The sequence below is a fragment of the Littorina saxatilis genome, linkage group LG1 (assembly GCF_037325665.1).
Source record: "Littorina saxatilis isolate snail1 linkage group LG1, US_GU_Lsax_2.0, whole genome shotgun sequence".
Lineage (NCBI taxonomy): Eukaryota > Metazoa > Mollusca > Gastropoda > Littorinimorpha > Littorinidae > Littorina > Littorina saxatilis.
The window spans coordinates 20,216,912-20,239,411 of NC_090245.1; the positions used below are offsets into that span (position 1 = coordinate 20,216,912).

The window sequence follows — 22,500 nt, forward strand, 5'->3', positions numbered from 1 at the left end:
TCATACCTGGGTTATCTTCCTTTGCCCGTGACCCCTGTGTCCTCCTTGGAGACCCTTGTCCCCCCCTCTCTCTCTCTCTCTCTCTCTCTCTCTCTCTCTCTCTCTCTCTCTCTCTCTCTCTTATTTTATTCTCTTCCTAGCCTGTATTTACTCTGATCACAGACACACTAATCCACATTTCTTTTAAATTAATTTATTTTCAGTCAAGTGGTAAGGCCACTTGTGGCGTGGAGGTTAGTTTTCATCCATCAGTATCTTGATGAAACCCGGGGCTATCCGAGACTTCCCCTTTTTAGGTTGTGGTTTCCATCAAGTTCGCGTGTAGGACACCATGCATGAGAACATAACAGATTTTACACCCGCTTCAGCTTCGATCGTCTTTGGACTTGACTGGTTGTGGCAGAGTATGTGTTTTCGGCTGAATGCTTCCCTATTCTGACACAGAATAAATAAGTTTGAAGGTCTAAATGCGTTGCCTCTTCCTCCTCTTCCTCCTCCTCCTTTTCTTCCTTCTCCTCTTCCTCCTCTTCCACCTCTTTTTCCTCTTCCCCTTCTTTTTCTTTTTCTTCTCCTTTTTTTGGTTGCAATGTAGGGTAGGTTTTTTTTCCTTTTTGAATGCCCGTGCCATATAAACAGTGATTCAATATATGGGACAATTAATATCACGTGCGCATGGTATGATCTGCAGGATGTTGGTCTGGTTTACGTGCAGACTGCTTTACGTGGACTGTCATGCAAGGGAGTTGTTGCGTGACTCCTCACTCGTCTGATACAGATGACAGAGATGATGATTAGGATCATATTGCGTACACGTCGTGCTGTTCCCCATACTTGTTGATTTCGCGCGGAATAACCGTTCACGCTGTATATCGGTCATCGATGGGTATTATTTACGTTGTTTTTTTCGTTTTTATTTTTTTAAATTTTTTTATTGTTGTTAGTGACCGACATGCTTTGCGCTTCATCCAAGCACATGTCTTGACTGCCTGAGTCATTATTTCCAGGATAGCCTGCCGTCCTTTCGTGTGTGCGTGTGAATGTAATCGAGGTAATGCTTTGCACTCGGATCCCCCAAAATACTGCTGACATACGCACTTCGTTTGTGCACGTGCACATCGCTCGAACATAATGTCGGTCAATGCCAGTTCTGTTAATATTGCCGCGTGACGACCTCTTCTGATTGCCAGTCTGATAATCACGTTACTGCGAGGACACACCCAGTGAATTACCTTACTGCTTACATAGATCTAGGTGAGAAAAAAACAAGTCGCGTAAGGCGAAAATACAATATTTAGTCAAGTAGCTGTCGAACTCACAGAATGAAACTGAACGCAACGCAACGCAGCAAGACCGTATACTCGTAGCATCGTCAGTCCACCGCTCACGGCAAAGGCAGTGAAATTGACAAGAAGAGCGGGGTAGTACGTTGCGCTGAGAACGATAGCACGCTTTTCTGTACCTCTCTTCGTTTTAACTTTCTGAGCGTGTTTTTAATCCAAACATATCATATCTATATATTTTTGGAATCAGGAACCGACAAGGAAGAAGATGAAAGTGTTTTTGAATTGATTTCGAAAAAAAATTTTTATAATAATTTTTATATATTTAATTTTCAGAGCTTGTTTTTAATCCGAATATAACATATTTATATGTTTTGGGAATCAGCAAATGATGGAGAATAAGATAAACGTAAATTTGGATCGTTTTATAAATTTTTATTTTTTTTTACAATTTTCAGATTTTTAATGACCAAAGTCATTAATAAATTTTAAGCCACCAAGCTGAAATGCAATACCGAACCCCGGGCTTCGTCGAAGATTACTTGACCAAAATTTCAACCAATTTGGTTGAAAAATGAGGGCGTGACAGTGCCGCCTCAACTTTCACGAAAAGCCGGATATGACGTCATCAAAGACATTTATCAAAAAAATGAAAAAAACGTTCGGGGATTTCATACCCAGGAACTCTCATGTCAAATTTCATAAAGATCGGTCCAGTAGTTTAGTCTGAATCGCTCTACACACACACACACACAGACAGACAGACGCACATACACCACGACCCTCGTTTCGATTCCCCCTCGATGTTAAAATATTTAGTCAAAACTTGACTAAATATAAAAAGGAGAGAGAAAGGATTATGTGTGTTTTTCTTTTAAGATTACGTTGCTTTATTCTTTAGTCTAAAGGTTTTTATGTGGTAGAAGCTATTGGGCGTTTTCTATATACGCTGTGACAGTGTATTTTGGGGGACACATATAGCTTGCCATTGGTTTTCCATCACTTTGGTGAAGGAAGGGGTCGCAAGCTGTTGTTGTCGGCTGCCTTTTCAGGTGTAGTTCTTGAATCTTAGAGAAGAAAAACGAACTGCTGCAGGTGATTTAAAAAAGATCGTGTGTTGTTGGCAGGCAGCTTCAAGGGAAGCTTGTAAATACATGCGTGCAAAGCTTTGGGGTGATGTATAAAGGTAATGTGTTTTGGGCAAGCGATTTCAAAGGAAGCTTGTTAATACGGGCGTGTCGTGTTTGTTGCATTTACCTCTGAGAATATGTCATGTCAGTGCAAGGTCAGGCAGGCAACCTTTTTACTTGCATCAAAGCAACACTGATGTTTCCTCGTTTGGAGATGTGAATCTACAGGGTCTAAAAGAGTGTCTAGGGATAATGAAAACATGCACATCTTGCGGACTTAGAGATGCAGGATAAGAGGAAGGAGGAAGGCGATAGAACAAGGACCAAGGTCACACCGGCACACACACGATAAGAAAACAACAAGCAGCTTTGTAACAACAAAAGAGAGAGAGAGAGAGAGAGAGAGAGAGAGAGAGAGAGAGAGAGAGAGAGAGAGAGAGAGAGAGAGAGAGAGAGAGAGAATTGCAAAAGTACAAGGTCACCCGCACACATGATAAGAAAACAACAAGCAGCTTTGTAACAAAAGAGAGACAGAGAAAGACAGAGCGTTTGTTGAATCACCACAGCTGCAATGCTTACACCAGTTTTCACCGCTGTTCTATAGGTTTTCGGGAAGCGTGGCCATGAAGACCAAAAAGAACAAATAGTTTCCCCCAAACAAAAGACATGGCTCTTTTGTGCTGGCGTAGCCTTCAGGACAGATGGATAAATGTGTACACATGCAGACCTTGTGTGGGCTCGCAACACTTCAATCTTTAATCACAGGTGGAAAAAGAAAGGAGGGCAACACTGAATGTTGCTACTCGCAGAACAAGAGACGATAGACTCCATCACAGATGTAACCTTGCACAACAGAAAAGAGAAAGGTCCATGCACATCGGACGCCCGGTTTGCGCTCTCCACAGATGTGATTGCTTGGAGCGCACAGACAATGGCGGTGAGTGACGTCACGAGGGTTTGGCCACGGCGGGATGGTAAATATCGTGAACACACAATCTGAGGGTCACGGCAAATCGAGACCATTGTTGCCCTCGTGCCAAATGTATCGTTTGAATGTGGAAGAAGGAGATGCACGTCCTAAAAGGTTCATTCCACCTTCAGCAGCTGCGCGAGCACGTTGGGCTGAGGACCGAGCTCTAGTGATACGATTCTAACGCTGTGCCATTTACAGACGTGCAAAGCCGCGCGTCAATCTGCAACTCCAAAAACGGAACAGTTTTGACGATTCGTCGGTTGAGAGGCGAACAGTTTCTTGAGGCCGCAAGTCCCGCGCAGTAATAAGGTATACAAAAAGCGAAAAGCTGTGCCATTTACAGACGTGCACAATTTCTGGCAATCTGCAACTCCAGGAAAGAAACATTGTATCGAGGATTTGTCGGCTGAAACTGAAAGGCGAAACGTTTTTTGAGGCCGCTGTCCTGCATAGTAATAAGGTATACATAAAGCGAGAAGCTCTGCCATTACATTTTAGAGACGTGCAAAAGCCTGCAGATCCAGAAAAAGGAACATTTTTGACGATTCGTCGGTTGAGAGGCGAAAAGTGTCTTGAGGCCGCAAGTCCCGCGCAGTAATAAGGTATGCATAAAGCGAAAAGCTGTGCCATTTAAAGACGTGCAAAGCCAGATCTGGTCAACCTGCAACTCCAGAAAAGGAACAGTTTTGACAATTCGTTGGTTGAAAGGCACCCTGCTGTGCAGTAAAAAAGGTATACCTTGAAGTTAAGACGTGCATAGTGCTACGAATTTTAAAGGTAAGACATTGAATGACTGTTATTTCCTAGACTGGTTATGTGGGATACTGAGGTCTTGATTACCGATTGATTGAAATTTGCATGCTCACAAATAATAATGTTAGATATTCTTCTCTTCTTTGTACCTATGCACCCGTTTGTAACGATATGTGTGTGTGTGTGTGAAGCATTCTCCTTTTCTTGTCAGCGTTTTTCTTTGAAATACAGATCGACAGATTTATATTAGTAGGCTTGAGACTTTGTCAAGTCATGCTTCGGGCGCACTCAGATCAGGTCTTCACTTTCTCCCTTTCTTCCTTTTCGAGGTTGAAGCGTGGTCCTGCGTCCTGGAAAGGTGAGAAACATGAATATGTGTGTGGTGATTTGTTTTGGAGAAAACCTGTTTATATCTCGCTTCTCATCGCAGTTTATTCGTAGAATGTGTCCTTTTCGACTTTTTTCCTTCTCCTTTGGCACTGACCATTTTTGAGGCAATCTTGAGAAGTTAAGGTTCGTGAGCGTCTTGTAAGCCCATCCACAAAGACACCTTTTCTCTCCGTGCCAACGAATGTGCAAACCATGCATTTGGGATATATGTTAAAGCTTTTCTGTATCGATTGAACATTGGAGTATCCTTCTTTGAGCCATGTGACGGCAGAGGTTGATTAACACTCATATTTAGTCGGCTGACAGAGACTACAAAAGAGTACAGGTTTGAGCGCGTTCAGTCGTAAACACTAAAAGGAATTATATCTAAAAACGGATCGATACATACATGTTATATGAATTTCTGATCAAAATATGGCATTATTTTGACACATTAATTTTCTCGACAGTCATCGTTCACCTCGACCGTTAGCGGTCTCAATGTGTAACAACAAAAATGTCATATTTTGGACTGAAATACTAATATATAAAACATATATGTATATAGGACGACGTCTTCCTTCAACTGTAAGACGTACTAGAAACCAAAGGCCTGCATCTGGTTGCTTCCTGTGCGCTGTGAGAATGTTTCGCTGGCTTTGTTTTGCAAAATAATGACATCGTGAGCGAATCTATTTCGATTAAAGAAATCGTTTTCACCGAATGAAAAATATCATTAACGTCAGTTCCAGCGTTTGTACGTGGGTGAAAACTGTTAAGACTGTCTCGACCTGTTTTTTCGTTTGTTTCTTTGTTGTTGTTGGTTTCCGAATGAAACGTTAATTAATTTACACCTAAAAGAATGCAGTCGGCCGAACAGCGTACGTCAGAGGTCGATGTGATTTCAAAGCGCATGCATTACCGTTAATGTATAGTTTTATTACATGTATATTACAACCTGTCCTTTCATCTGACACTCAATGATTAATAGGCTTAATTGTTTCCTGCCGAAGATGTACGCACGAGTTTGTGTCGTACCTGTAATTTGCTACAACCCACGACATTTCGAGTAGTTGAAGCAAGGATAGCTTTGTTAACTGTTCCCTTATTTCCTGTCGTTTATACGTCGGGGTGCACTTTTTTCTTGCAGTTGCCCCGTTGCTGCTGGTGTCAAACATTCTTCTTTTTTTATCGCTTTTTTCCCTACATGATTAAGCATTACTTTGATGCCTTTTAACTACAATGCAAGTTTGATATAGACCATTACGTTTATTTTCCTGCGATCGGATTTTATTGGCCAATGTCAAAAGCCGAATTATACAGCTTGTGCAGTGATTTGTCCGGTTTTCAAGCTATCAATCAACTGTTTCGTATGCTGCACAAAATAATCTGATTTTAACCACACAAAAAAGACAACAAACAAACACACAAACCTAAATCACCCACGAAACAGTGTCGAGGAAGAAATTTGCGAGTTTTCATTGGTGTATTTTTTAATGTACCTCTCTAATTCAATGTGTGAAATAACTCCTACTCCCCAGAAAAACGTTCATCTCCTTCCTCACTTCCGTGTCTGGCAAGGGTAATATTTTCTAAATGTTTTGTTTCCATGTTAGCCCGGCAAAAACACACCCACAAACAGTCTTGGCTATCGTCTGCGAATTCAAAAACCCGCCATCGCCAAACAGGTAAAACAAAATGGACAAACCGTCCAAGAAAGAAATAAAGAAAGGAAAACCCAGATCGTGGCGTCTGGGCTGAATTATGTCATACATGGAAAACATGAAAGATTCGGTAATAGTGAAACAGTTCTGAAGTCGCACCCAGCGTGATTTTCATAATCTGAGATTAAGCGGATTAAGGTGGAACGTGCCAGTTTCACACTTTCTTTCCAAATTCTGCCTGTGGGCTGGTTTGCTTGTTTATATCTTGTGTGTGTCTGCCAACAATCCTTCATACAAGCCCCTGTCTTCTTTTGTCTTCCTCGTCAGCGCTATTCCTTTGTAGGAAAACTCCCATGCGATGTAATTCCAAAATCGTGACCTTCTTGCAGTTGAGATAATCCTTTCCTTGTGAGAATTGAAGATTCACACGTTGCCCGACTGCTTTTAGAGCGAGGCAAGTTTGTCTTTCCCAACCCCTTTCCTTTCGTTGAAGAAATGTCTGACATAATTAGGCCTGCGCGCCAGGAGCCATGGGAAATATTTTTGACAATTTTTCTTCGAGATTTGCTTTTAGGGCAGGGTAGCGAACCGTTCATATTTCTAAGTGAAGAATTACGATTTAAGCATATTTTTGTTCCCTGATTGCTGTTCAAACTTTTCGGAAAATAATCTTCGTGTCTGATGTGGTATGAACAGAATTACAGAATTCAGGCGATGGGCGGTTCTTTTTTTCTTACTTTTTTGATCACACCTTTTCTGAACTTCTTTCATTATGATGTGATCCAAACAGAATGGACTAATTTAATACATGGACGGTTCCTTCTTTTGGAGAAATGATCGCAATGATTGCCAAATATTTCTGCGGGCATATCTTCCGCATTGGGCCATACTTGTTTCCATAACAAGGTGTGATATATGGTTAAAAGGGGCTCTCTGTACGTGCCAGAAGTCAAGAGAGTTTGTGAACAAGATGTCTGTGGTTTTGCTTGTGGGTGGGTAGGATTTCAGGAACGTTAAGATGCATAGAGTTGTTCTTTACACCGGAACTTAACACTAACGTGTGTCCTTGTCATCGTCTGTGCAGTTACAAATCTCTTCCTTGTTGTGACTGCATTCCAAATTGTGTTTTTTTTTGTCAGGGAATTATTCAAATCTGGGCAAAAATTGCCTTTAACAACTCATTGTTGGTGTGCCTTTTATCATAACACGCCCTCTCATTTTTATAGCTGTCATTTCCGCCGTGAAGGCCTTCATACTAAGGGTCAATTGAGAAAAAGACAAACTCTATTTTTGGTGTAATATGACCTTCTGACCAGAGAGAAAAGTCTTGAGAATTCGGTGATCCTCAAGCAGGTATGAGGCCGCACCTCCCATTTTTCCTTCATCCACTGCCTTGATCAAACTTCTGAAATTAGACGAGTTATGCATGTCAAGAAGGTGGGAAGGACGCGTCCTTGTCCAATTTGTTCTCAAGCTGTGTTTGACGTGATGCTTGAGGGCGTTAATATTATGCACTCATTTTGTTCGTCTTCTTCTTCTCAATCATTTTCATGTGAATTTGTCCTGACAATTCCACGATCGACGAGCAGTTTTGAGGACACACCTCTGACGCTATTCTTAATTCATTTATTTAATGTGCTGATTGAATACAGTGAAGTTTTATCGTTTCCCGGCCTTTTGGCTAAAATAAACTTACATTCTCCCAGTGAGGTAATATATTGTACTACGTTGCAAGCCCCTTGAGCAAATTTTTGATTAGTGCTTTTGTGAACAAGAAACAATTGACAAGTGGCTCTATCCCCTCTCCCCCCTTTCCCCGTCGCGATATAACCTTCGTGGTTGAAAACGACGTTAAACACCAAATAAAGAAAGAAAGATTTGCTGTTCGGTGCATTTGTCACGAATATTATGCTGGCGAGCCCTGACGTGTGGGCGTCTTCATCGTATTTGTCCTTCTTCTACTGTTCTGTTGTTTTTGAGGTTTACACTTCCGTTCTGAAAAAAAACACCATTGAAGAATTTGATGATTGCCACGCAGTTTTAAGGACACACCTCCAGTGATGAACTTAATTCATTTTCTGGATCAGACAGCTGAAATTAGTGCCAGAAAGGTGACACAAGCATTTTAAGGACACACCTCCAGTGATGAACTTAATCCATCAACTGAAATTAGTAACAAGTGTGCCAACAAGGTGACACAAACATTTTGAGGACACACCTCCAATGATGACCTAAATCCATTTTCTGGATCAGTCAACTGAAATAAGCTATAGATGTGCCAATAAGGTCAAAAGCACAAATGCTTGCTTCCTTGACTTGTTCTCCCATAGTGTCTGTTTGTTGTCGTTGTTGCCGTGTTTGTTTCGTAATACGATACCGGATGGCGTTACTGTGCGATCAATTTAATCCCATTCTGTTTATATTGGGAGTTACTTCCCTCTCAAGTTAAATTATTGGACATTTGATGATTGATGGGTAGTTCAGAGGACACGACTCCCGTGATATCTCTAATCTCTTCATGTAAGGACATAATTTAACATTACGGACATGCCAGGCAGGTAAGACGGACAATTTAATCACGTTTTAACATAGAGGGGGAATCGAGACGAGGGTCGTGGTGTGTGTGTGTGTGTGTGTGTGTGTGTGTGTAGAGCGATTCAGAGTAAACTACTGGACCGATCTTTATGACATTTTACATGAGTTTCTGGGTATGATATCCCCAGACGTTTTCAGTTTTTCGATAAATGTCTTTGATGACGTCATATCCGGCTTTTCGTAAAAGTTGAGGCGGCACTGTCACACTCTCATTTTTCCATAAAATTGATTGACATTTTGGCCAAGCAGTCTTCGACGAAGGCCGGAATTTGGTATTGCATTTCAGCTTGGAGGCTTACAAATTAATTGATGACTTTGGTCATTAAAAATCTGAAAATTGTAATTAAAATTATTTTTTTATAAAACGATCCAAAACTACGTTCATCTTATTCTTCATCATTTTCTGATTCCAAAAACATATAAATATGTTATATTCGGATTAAAAACAAGATCTGAAAATTAAAAATATAAACATTATGATTAAAATAAAATTTCCGAAATCGATTTAAAAACAATGTCATCTTATTCCCTGTTGGTTCCTGATTCCAAAAACATATAGATATGATATGTTTGGATTAAAAACACGCTCAGAAAGTTAAAACAAAGAGAGGTACAGAAAAGCGTGCTAAGCAGCACAGCGCGACCATTACCGCACTATTCTGGCTTGTCGATTTCACTGCCTTTGCCACGAGCGGTGGACTGACGAAACTACGAGTATGCGGTCTTGGTGAAAAAATGCAGTGCGTTCAGTTTCATTCTGTGAGTTTCACAGCTTGACTAAATGTAGTAATATCGCCTTACGCGACTTGTTGTTACTCGGGTACCGCCCTGAGTTCTGAACAAGTCGCGTAAGGCGAAATTACTGTCGAACTCACGGGATGAAACTGAACGCACTGTATTTTTTCACCAAGACAGTACAGCTTCGTCAATCCCCGCGTGAAGGAAATCGCTCACCTCCCACGTGCAAAACGTAGTGATATTGACACGCCAGATTAGCGCGGTAGCGTATTGTGCTAAGCAGGAAAGCGTGCTTTTCTGTATTCTTGTTAACTTTCTGAGCTTGTTTTGAATACAACCTATCATATACATATGCTTTTGGAATCAGGAAATGATAAAGAATAAGATGAAATCATTTTTGGATCGATTTCTTAAATTTTAATCGTAAGATTAATTAATCTATTTTCGTTAATTGTGATCACAATTTAAGAGTAAACACAACATATGTGTATATTTTTAGATTCAGAATGTGATGAAGAATACGATGCAATCAATTTTAAATCCGTTTGCGAAAAATCGATTTTTAATGACAACTTTAATGATCAAACTCATTAATTAATTTTTAAGCCTTCAAGCTGAAATGCAATACCAAAGTCCGGGCTTCGTCGAAGATTACTTGACCAATATGTCAACCAATTTGGTTGAAAAATGAGAGCGTGACAGTGCCGCCTCAACTTTTACGAAAAGCCGGATATGACGTCATCAAAGACATTTATCAAAAAAATGAAACAAAGTCTGGAGATACCATACTCAGGATCTCTCATGTCAAGTTTCATGAAGATCGGTTTAGTAGTTTTCTCTGAATCGCTCTACACACACACACACACACACACACACTTATTCCCCCCTCTGCTTCTTTACCTCTGTAAACTTGTAGGGGTAGTTATTTTTCGATAATGACCCAGCAACCAAACAAATAACGACCCAGCAACAGCCTGAATCCTCGATAGTGCAATGGGTTGAGAAGCTGTTCTGTTTCGGTACTACTTTTTGCGACTGAAAAGTTCCGAACGCTCTAATGTACGAAGTATACATCTCTGGAGCAAACAATACAAACATACCGCATTTAAATTAACAACTACAGGCCTGAACACATGAATCTCCATATAAAATCCATGAGTTCGGTTGTTTTCTGAATCTAGATCAGACGTTCATCACAAGCAATTTCCCAAGGCAAGTAACTCATACTTTGTCTAGCGACAAGAGTAGTTCCCCTTCTTTTCACTCAGTTTCTTCGACAACAGACTGCAATCCGACGGTCAGTTTTCAACAATATTTCATTTAATAAACAGATCACACGCAACCAAATGCACACATCTCATCAATTTAAACAACATAAAGCGGTTTCATACACTATTTTCCCCAGAAAACTTAACTTCATACAGTTTTTAACGTTGGAACACGGGTGCAAAAGTTCGTCTGCTAGTCCCATTTGACGAAAGAACATTATCCTAACCGATACCAAAACATATACAAAACACACAATATCTGCCTTTGCCGCCACAGCAGAATAACAGCATATCTGTGTACTTGATTTTAGCCCAAAATAGGAAAACTGACAAGAAGTGTTAACAGAATGGAATGATTTGCACGGAACTATACAACCGCGCATTAATCGATCGCCTGCGCAGGTTGACTGGTTGAGAGAATAGGATTCGATCAAACTTTCGCAAAAAAACTCCTCTTTTCTTTGAATAACTGAAGAAAGGAGGAATAAAGAGGTTACACACCTCGTCTCAGTGATTATCAAAAATAATGGTCTCAGTTCGCGGTCATGAAAAAGCTCGCTAAAGCTCGCATTTTTCATGATCCGCTAACTTCGACCATTATTTTTAATAATCACTGAGACTCGGCATGTAACCTCTACATACACCACACCCTCGTCTCGATTCCCCCCTCTACGTTAAAACATTTAGTCAAAACTTGACTAAATGTAACAAGATGTTGGCGCGTGTTAATTAATGCTTCTTCTTCCTCTACGAGCCGAAGCAGTGAGAAACGTGATGTCTCTCTTAAGCGGAAAGCTCTCAAAATTGTCCGTGATCCGATCCATCCTCTCAACCCCTGTTTCGAAATTCTCCCTTCAGGTAAACGTTATAAGGTCCCTTTGGCACGCAAAAACCAGTTTAAAAAGTCATTCCTGCCTTCTGCAGTCACCATTTTAAATTCTTCTCGCATCACGTAGAGGCTGGTCGGCTGGGAAAAAACAAACAATGTGTACATGTGAAGGTGTGTGGGAAATATTTGTAATGTGATTACTCGGCTGTGAAACCCAACTCCTGTGATATGAGAGGGTAAATTTACATAGTGCAATATCATATTTGATTGTATCCCTTTTATGTTTTATGTTTTATGTGTGTCGTCCTATACAATTGTTGTTATAATCGTTTACAGGCAGACAGGGTGTGCCGAAGAAAAATTTCCATTTTTATGTAATATTTTAATGGACAATAAAGTGCTGTTATTGTTATTGTTATTATTGTTAATCTATTCTGCCGCAGTGTTTGTGTTTTTGCTGTCATGCGTTTGATTGTGAAATAGTCCCAGTGGGCGTAACACTTCATCATTGACTTCCTCTCCTTCTTCTTTATTCAATCTTCACTGAGCGCAATTTCCTGCTGCAGGCTATCTTTGAAATTTCAGTTATAGCCGTGCAATTTGGATGTCGCATTTTTGTTGTAATTTACCTTGTTTGTTGTTGACACCCCCCCCCCCCCCCACACACACACACACACACATACACGCACGCACGCACACATACACACATACACGCATACACACATAAACGCACGCACGCACGCACGCACGCACACACACACACACACACACACATACACACACACACACACACACACACACACACACATTCAAACACGAGGAAGTATTGACAGGGTAATTTAATCCTAACATTGTCCCCTCAGTGGAATTGTACTTTAATTCACTTTACATGAGATGCTGGCGAGCGTCCTTATTAATGCTGTTGTTCTGCGGCATTTGATGGAGGATTTATAAGCCGACATTTCCTTGGGCATTCAGCGTCCGTTGTCGATCCTGGCAGAAGCTATCATACTACTTTTCTTCGTCCGTTCTCCCGCTTGTTTCTGGATGTGCTCGAGAGATCCTCGTTAACTTTGGGAGACTTTCGTTTCTTGTGTAATCATCTCACATGTGTAATCATCTTGTGTAATCATCTCACACTTGTAATCATCTTGTGTAATCATCTCACACGTGTAATCATCTTGTGTAATCATCTCACACGTGTAATCATCTCACACGTGTAATCATCTCACACGTGTAATCATCTCACACGTGTAATCATCTCACACGTGTAATCATCTTGTGTAATCATCTCACACGTGTAATCATCTCACTCGTGTAATCATCTCACACGTGTAATCATCTCACTCGTGTAATCATCTCACACGTGTAATCATCTCACACGTGTAATCATCTCACACGTGTAATCATCTTGTGTAATCAGCTTGCATGTGTAATCATTTTACATGGGTGAGCAGTCGGTTTCGGTTTCAGTGATGACACGACTTATACATGTAGTTTATCAATGTTGCTGATAGACACAAATGCTAAATGAATTAGAATCGTTTTATCTGTAGTTAAAATTGGACACTATGTATTCCAGTAGACTGAGAATTGAGAGGGAGGCGAGTGTGTGTGTGTGTGTGTGTGTCTGTGTGTGTGTGTGTGTGTGTGTGTGTGTGTGTGTGTGTGTGTGTGTGTGTGACTGCGAGGGCGCGCTTTATTTGCGTCGGATTTAGTATCTTCTATCTTCTATCTATCTATCTATCTATCTATCTATCTATCTATTTCGTCGCGATATAACCTTCGTGGTTGAAAACGACGTTAAACACCAAATAAAGAAAGAAAGAAAGAAAGAATCTATCTATCTATCTATCTATCTATCTATCTATCTATCTATCTATCTATCTATCTATATCTATATACGGCTTGTGTGTGTGTGTCTGTCTGTCTGTCTGTCTGTCTGTTCGCGATGCACGGCCAAAGTTCTCGATGGATCTGCTTCAAATTTGGTGGGCATATTCAGGTAGACCCCGGACACAATCTGGTCGATGAAAATTTTGAACACGTGCTCTAAACGCGGCGCGGTAAACCGCATTTGTTTTTTCTGTTCATTCATTCACATCCATTCCCAGTAACTCTTCCTTATCTTCTCCGGTGTTTTGCGCGTTTATCTCCCTTCCTTCGTGTGGCGTCAATCACGTACGATATTTGCAAGAATACTGAATGAGAAAGTTTGATCTTCCGATCACAGCTACGGTATCATCCTGAACTCAAGTAAAAATGAGTACGGCTCATTCTCTGAGATAACTGGTGATAGCCGTGGAGCGATGACTGATCAGAATGCTACGGTATGCCAAGCAGCTTCAGATATTCCCGTTACTATTTTTAGAAGGTCACTGTCCACAACGCTTTCCTTGCACCCGTTGTCCTCACTGTAAAAGTACAAAGGTCGAATCTATTTATAGCCACGCGAAAAATCCACTGTCATATATACGGCTTCTGTGTGTGTGTGTGTGTGTGTGGTGTGGTGTGGTGTGTGTGGTGTGGTGTGTGTGTGTGTGTGTGTGTGTGTGTGTGTGGTGTGGTGTGGTGTGGTGTGGTGTGTGTGTGTGTGTACCCCACGCTGCATACTCTGTCTCGCGATTCACCCGGCGAAGCCGGGTATTCCTCTAGTGAACAAATAGATGCTCTTGCTGCCGAGGATGTTCTTATTGCTTAATATTCTTTGTGATTTGTGTTTCCCGGCATCACCTTATTTAGACATTGATCAGCACTTTTTTTCTGACGTTTTCTTGACGTTGCTTGTCTGTATTTTAACCAGCTGTACATCATAGTACAGACAGTCACGCATGCCCCTTCGTCAATAAACGCAAACCAGTCTCGCTATGTGTAATGTCAATGCACTCCTTTGCGTTGACGTCTTTTAACAAGATAGTGCCCGCCTACAGACGTGCTTGTTATATCAAACCAGTCTCGCGTTGTGTAATGTCAATGCACTTCTCTTCGTTGACGTTTTTAAAATGATAGTAGACAGATCTTGAGGTGGAACTTGTCAGCACGTGCACTGGAACGTGTACGGGTAACGTCATGAAATCTAGTTTTTACGTCACGCGTTAGCCAAGATCTACACGTACGTCTTGCTGGGAGGCAAACAACGTATAGTAAAACAGATGACTACATTTGGAACATTGGAGAAGGGTGAGCATCATCTAGACCAATACTCCAATACGTGTCCGTGAAAATGACGAAAGACGTGGTCGAAATATAGGTAATAACTCAGTAAGTGAGAGTTACGTGGAACCAGTCTCCTGGCGCCTGAGTGAATAAGATGCATTTAACGGAACAACCGACTTTCGTCTTCTATGTATAACCAGTGCTTGACAAAATACTGGTACCGTGATGCGGAATGAATCAATTATGAAATGTGTGTGTGTGTGTGTGTGTGTGAATAAGAATAAGAATAAGAATAATAAGAATATAGTTTATTGTCATGAAACCATTTAGGTTTATAAGACACATACATGTACATAAACAACAACATAAATCATTATGGTTTTTTAAGAAAACAATTGTATACGAACTTCCCCAACATGAATTGTAGATTGTCTTCCAACAACAGTTGACTGGGCATAGTATAAACAGGTATACTTTTATTGACCTGTTTCATTAATTGTGTGTGTGTGTGTGTGTGTGTGTGTGTGTGTGTGTGTGTGTGTGTGTGTGTGTGTGTGTGTGTGTGTGTGTGTGTGTGTGTTTATATTATGTTCTGGGTATATTAAGGACTGGGTGGCCGAGTGGTAACGCACTTGCGCTCGGAATCGAGAGGTTGCGTGTTCGACCCTGGGTCAGGCCGCTATTTTCTCCCCCCTTTCCTAACCTAGGTGGTGGGTTCAAGTGCTAGTCTTTCGGATGAGACGAAAAACCGAGGTCCCTTCGTGTACACTACATTGGGGGTGCACGTTAAAGATCCCACGATTGACAAAAGGGTCTTTCCTGGCAATATTGTATAGGCATAGCTAAAAATGTCCACCAAATACCCGTGTGACTTGGAATAATAGGCCGTGAAAAGTAAGATATGCGCCGAAATGGCTGCGATCTGCTGGCCGATGTGAATGCGTGATGTATTGTGTAAAAAATTCCATCTCACACGGCATAAATAAATCCCGGCGCTTAGAACTGTACCCACGGAATACGCGCGATATAAGCGTCATATTGATTGGTCATATTGATTGTATGTTTTGTCTCTCAAAAGTTTGGAAACAAGCAGAGAAGTACTTTTCGTTTGAAGAGTTAGGCTATGTAGCTGACAAGCGCTTGGTTCGACACACTCCCTTGTATTTCGGATCAGGCTTCGCAAGCTCATGTTTAAAGTTAAAGCACTTGAACATAAGCGTACGCGTGTAAGACTGTTTTTAAATTGAAGACGTCGATTATGTTTTCTGTTAACAACTTGCGGATTTTTCCGCTTTAATTAGGCCGGTCTTGTGGTAGGTAATTACAGGAACCTCCCATAACAGAACTTAACTCGCTGCAATGCATCCTGTCCCATCTTACAAATTAGAACCTGAATTGGTGCCAGACCTCCGAATAGTCAGATCTTGGGTCTTTTTGACACCTCACACGCGCACGAAACGTATGGGTAGAGCGTGCAAGCGTTTGTAAGGAAGCACTCACGCACGCACGCACGCACGGCACACACGCATGCACGCACGCAACGCAATGCAACACACGCACGCACGCACGCACGCACACGCACACGCACACATACACACACGCACACACACACACACACACACACACACACACACACACACACACACACACACATGCATACAGAGAGACACACACACATGTACACAGACACTGCCAAGCGTTATGACTATAACTATTCAACGGACATCCGAACGCACGCACACACACACACACACACACACACACACACACACACACACACACACACACACACGCACGCTTACACACTGACAATCGGACACAGACAGACACGGCGGCCCAGGCCGGTGTTCGGAGAGAGCGAGACGCTTTGACGCTTTGAAAGTTTAATGTCTTTTGCTAATGAAAGCCTTGTCGACATTGGGTAATGCACACATTTGCAAATGAACATATTTACATGAAGTATTGAAAATGAACGTATTTACACGAAATATTCACAGACTTTCTCAAGCATGGTATCCATGCCAGGTATGTATTACTGCACAGTTCCTTTGAAAGGCAATTAATGTATTCATTTTGTCCTTTTTTTATGCATCTCTGATTTACCCGCTGCATATGTCTCGCAGAGTTAGCCCATGTAGATAGTTACTGCTTTGGTGAAAGTTAAAAGCGACACCCGTGCATCCTCGATTTCTTCGTAATAATGTCTGTTTTGCATAGGTCGCCTGGTGTGAATGTTCCTGATAACAGTCTTTTCCTTATCCAGCAGGTACCTCTCATCCTGCTTGAAAAAAACAGTGAATGATGGCATGATTCCCATGGTCTTTCTCTACCAGTGCAGCGAGAGAAAGCGAGAGAGAGAGACAGACAGACAGACAGACAGACAGACAGACAGACAGAGTTCTTATACATCGTTCTCAGTGTGCGCAGCTGAAATCTCTGTCTTCAACTGTCAACGTTCTACCTAAAACACCCACTTCTTTCTTCCTGTGTTATTGTACCCAAGGTCTCAGCTCTCTCTCCCCATGTGTTTGATTAAGCTGTGTATTGTGTTAGCTTGAAAAAATCGAGTTAGAATCTTTAAAAAAAACCACTTAAGCCCCTGCCCCACTCGAAAGAGCAAAATACTGCTACATTCAAAACAACACTGCCACATCTCCTCCGCCCCCTTCCCACTCCCTCTGTAATTTGATCCCCAGCCCTTCCCCCTCCGCAAGCCCTTCCCTCTCCGCAGATGCCACAATACAACAATAAATATGCTAAAAAATACCCCCAAGGCTTCTCTTTCCAAAAAGCAAAACACATCTTCATTTAGAACAAACACCCCCACCAACCCCCAACCCCCCGCTCACACCCCGACCCCCACCCTCCACAAACGCTTCTCTCTCCAAAAAGCAAAACACAGCGACATTTAGAACAATATCCCCCCCCCCCCTCCCCTCCTCGCTCTTCCCCTCTTCCAACACTCATGAGTCAGTTGCGTTGTCTGTGCTAACGAGCAGTGTCTTTGTTTGTTGCAGACTGCGCAAAGTGCGGTGCAAGCGAAGCAAAGTGGACAGAGGTTTGGACTGACTCGACACCAGCGGCGACAGACAGCACGGGCACACACCGCTGAGTCATCCAAAACAACTGCTGCTGCTGTCACACTGTTAGGCAACGGACTACAGTCTCTGACGACACTAAGCTGGTTACACACACAGCTAGAAAAAAACCACAAGAGTTAGTCTGAGCTGATTCTTTTTGTCTGCGAGTCCGTCACGGACGGTGTCTTGACGTCATAGTGTCCATCTTTGACGTGACTTTAAAATCAGTGTGGCTGTTTTTGTTACTGGAACTGGAACTGAAAAGCTGAGCGGCAACGTCCACTGCCGCATTGAATTGCCGACAGCAGAAAGTAACTGAACTCGACCGCCTTGGTTGGCAATCGAACGTAAAAGCTAACTTTCTTTTGCTTTTGAGATTGACTGATTGGTCCTCTCCTTACAGAGTCAGTGACTCGGTTAACTTGCTGACTGAAGTAGACTGAACGTCGGTACTGACCGTACAGATCTGACATAAGTTCAAACAGTGGGTATACAAGAGACGTTCAAATTTAAGTGTTCTCAAAGACACAGACAGTTACTTCATTTTGTAAGACAACATTAGCATTAATACCACCACCACCAACAACGACAACAACAACAAGATGAACACTACTATGAAGCGACAAAACTCTACGAGCTCTCTACTGCTGGTGGAAGATGACCTGGACAGCAGTGAAGACATCTTCGATCCCCCAGCATGGCGCCCGGGCCGCTTTCTGCAATTCGCTGACATCTGTCTGGAGGACGAACCCAGCGTTCGGCCTGTTTCGTTATACACGGACAGAACGGTTCTCGGTCTTGGAGACGCGGCCGACGATTCATCGTCCCAAGAGACGACCTCCACGAGTTCTTTCATAATTGAGGTTAGTAGATTTGATTTGATTATTTGATTGATAATTTGATTTGTTTTCTCTCGAACTGTTTCTCTTATAGCTGTTGTTATACCAAACAATTATATGATGGAACTCTGTGTACCTTTGCAATTAGGCTTGACTCTTGAACCTTTGATCATGGGTTATTCTTATGGAAGACAGTGATAGTAAGGCCTATCAACTCCAATGATCTATCTTTGATAGTGTCTGTCACTCTTTAGTGTGCCCACACATATTTAATTATTTCAAAATATCCACCAGTGATGTAGTGTTCACGTTATTACGTGCTTGTGTATCACTGTTACTGGGACTAGTGAAGAGGGCGGGGACGTAGCTCAGTTGGTAGCGCGCTGGCTTTGTAGCCAGTTGGTCGCTAACAGCGCGGGTTCGATCCCCACGTTCGGCGAGAGATTTATTTCTCGGAGTCAACGTTGTGCAGACTCTCTTCGGTGTCCGAACACCCCCGTGTGCACACATGAGCACGAAAAAGATCCCACGTTCACAGCGAAAGTCTCAGGGCTTGGAAAACACCACAGGAGCTTGTGGAAAACACAAAGCCACGCATGCATCATCTCTCGTCTCTGATTATCATGATCGTATTTTGATACTTTGACGAGACAAACCCAATGCTGGTGTGTCGAAGAAGACAGCCACAGCGGGCTTATTCGAGTCAAAGTATCACATAAATACCTGTCCCAATATAGACCAGTTGGTCTAAGAGGACGTTAAACCCTAATAGTCAGCCAGACAGACTTGTGAAACGGTGCATAAAAAGTGCAAGTAACACTGCCAAGCGTATAACTATTCAACCAACATTCGAAGTTTCTGGATACACTCTGTGTCTGATGTATCTGAAAACACCTCCGGTGAAGATAAATAGGGAAAATGTCACTAGACTGGATACTGCTTTTGTTTACATGAAGAGTAGGTAATCGCCCATACCCAATGCTTACCAAGTGTGTTGGGTTTCAAGACAGTAATTGGTAGGTTTCATCCTTAGCCAGGACGCAGAGACAACATATATGGTTTGGTGGTAGTCAAAGTCATTTGAAGGTAGCACAAATGAATAACTGAAATGACCTGTATGTTCATTCTTTCTGTTGATAATGATGTCTTGCTTTCCTTCTGCTTTGTTCCAGATCTCTCTTCTGTATTCCTGACTGTATACGCAGTTTCCTAGTTTTTCATTGTTTTGGTTTTTTTATCTTCTCTTCTACTTTTTTCAGAGACACTGACACTGACACTGACACTGACACAGTTTAATTGAATATGGGCCAACAGCCCCTTTCAATGGGGGGGTACACATGAATCACAGGAAAAAATAGAAAACATGATATTTAAACGTATGCAAAATACACAGTGGTTTGTTCCAAGCTTTCCTCTATCAATAATCATGCACATCAATGCTGCCTAATATATACATACAACCGAACAATAAAAACAGCAACAACAAAACCTTCAGCGCATATTAATCCTCATTATTATTTAACATTGACAATCTTAACTGAAATGCAAAAAACAAAAACTTTGCTAAATCTACAATTGTTTCTGTGTCTTGTTTTTTAAACATGGTAATCATACTGCCCAACTGATCACCAACACTTAAAAACTGTGCTAAATACTTTATTCTTAACTCACAATATGTTTGGCATTTTCAGAGAGAGAGAGAGAGAGAGAGGGAGAGGGGGGGGGGTGTACCTTTCTGTGTCTATGTGTCTGTTTATGTATGTGGCTGTGTGTGTCTTTCCGTCTGCCTGCGAGTGCATGTATAAAATTATGCTAATTGTGGATGACAAATTATCATCAACTCCTGTCCTACTGTAACGGACATACTTCAAACTACCAGTCACGCTCTCATCTTTATACGCAGGACTGTAGTAACGTGTGAAATGTTGCTATCTTACAGGAATGTAGTAGGGTAGTGTAGTTGTATAATGTGGAATGCTTCTCTGCTACAGAATATAGTGTAATGTAGTAATATGTTGAATGTTGCTCTGTTGCAGCTGGATGCCGGCAGCCTTTCGTCACGACACATGCGACTCTCACGTCGGACAAAAATGGTGATGACGTCATGCGTCGCCATGGCGTTCACGGCCTTGACAGTCTTGACCTTTGTCATTTGACGGGACAATGCCTGCTGCCTTAATTAATAGGTCGCGGTGACCTTTGAGACAGATGATGGTGCGTGGGTGTGTGACGTCAGTTAATAAGTGGATGTCCGCAGCGCAGTCACGAGTTGTTTTGCTGACGTGACAGTTCTCGGTGATGCTAAAACAGTGTTATACAGCCGCTGAAGAATAACAGACAGTTGCAGTGTATTCTTAAAGTGTGCGTTGTACGTTGTGAAGTTCGTCAGTTGATTAGACACTTGTCTGTCTATTGTTGTCGAGATAGTACTCTCACTTCACAGTCTGTGGGTTGCTACTGAGCTACGTCAGTAAGATCAACAGCAACGGTTTATGTTTTGAGCCAACATTATGAATTTTACACTTATAGGGCACTGCCAACCTATATATTTGTGGCCAGTATCCTGTATTTGCAGTCTGCTGCGTCATCGGCGACTCAAGCATAATGCGCAGAAACATCCTGCGTGTTTTGAGTCAGTGCTGTTCGCTGGTACTTCAGCCTCAACAGCCTTCGACGAGAAAGGAGATTGGACATCGCCTGAAGTATCTCATTAACTGTTATTCTGAATTTGCCGGTGCACACACAGCAACATTGCGTTTACAATTCCATCGAGCATGTTAAACTCTGTACCAGACAACGAGAAATTTGTATGTCGACTCCGGCCCGCAGATTAACACACGGGTATTATTTTTTGTATTATTATTATTATCATTATTATTTCGGACTAGTGATTTGAGATCTTAAACTGTTACCTCATGTCAATTCTGTCATGACAGACCGGTCAAAAATTAGGCTGTGTGCCGAAGAAATCGGTGTCTGATGTTACCGGAGATAAAATAACAATACGGCAGAGATTGGAGGTAACGAGGCATCTCAAATAACATTCACTGGTTTTATTGGCAAGAAATGGCACTGAAGATGACTGTGGCGACAATTGTAAAAAAAAGAAGAAAAAAAAGGAAACAATTATTGTTCTAACGTTGTTACTGTCAAAGTATGTGCCTTCAGTGTATACACAAGAAATGGCAACGGCATTTCTTCGCCCATGTTTTGTTTTCTACTGAGATTTTTGATCTGAAGCAAAAACTTTATCAAATAATGTGTTCAAACTTGATGCCACTGCCCGAGTAGTAGTTTCGACAAATGTATGTATACTGTGATGAGTGTGCCAGTGTGCGTGTATGCCTGTGCGTGCGTGTTTGTTTTCGTGCGTGTGCTTGTCGGAATGTGAATGTTTTTGTTTGCAAGTGGGTATGGCAGTGCAGCTGTGTTTTTTCGTATTCATTCTTTTAAACGTCTGGGAGGCATGGCGATTTACAATACTTCACGAAACAAATGTTTGCACGACTCTGAAATATGAATGATATATTCAATACATGAAATCAGAATAATCTAGTCAGCGTTGTTTAGAATATTGTGGAGACGATCTCTGAGTCTGAGACAGCGAAAGAATATTTATCTGTATTTTGTTTATTTAACTCATTTAACCTAATCACATTTTTTTGCATTTAATTTCATTTAATTTTCATAAGGAAGTGCATAAAACCACCATTTAATAAACAAGCATATAACTGCCTGGACAATCTGCGTCTGGGTGCGTGAAACAAAACGATCAATCAGCCAAGAGCCATTACAAATTCTGCTTTAAAAAGGATGCCAGTCTTTA

At 41.7% G+C, this 22,500-nt stretch overlaps 1 protein-coding gene across 1 annotated transcript in view; it reads left to right on the forward strand.

Annotated features, from left to right (window-relative positions):
• LOC138964288 (uncharacterized) overlaps positions 1-22,500 on the forward strand; it is a 36,335-nt gene that overhangs the window by 11,874 nt on the left and 1,961 nt on the right. The window contains exons 2-3 of the mRNA XM_070336204.1: positions 17,773-18,698; positions 20,711-22,500. The exon at positions 20,711-22,500 is cut by the window's right edge and continues 1,961 nt beyond it. Coding sequence (XP_070192305.1) covers positions 18,438-18,698; positions 20,711-20,830 — 381 coding nt within the window. The 5' untranslated portion in view covers positions 17,773-18,437 and the 3' untranslated portion in view covers positions 20,831-22,500. The remainder of the gene's footprint in view (positions 1-17,772; positions 18,699-20,710) is intronic.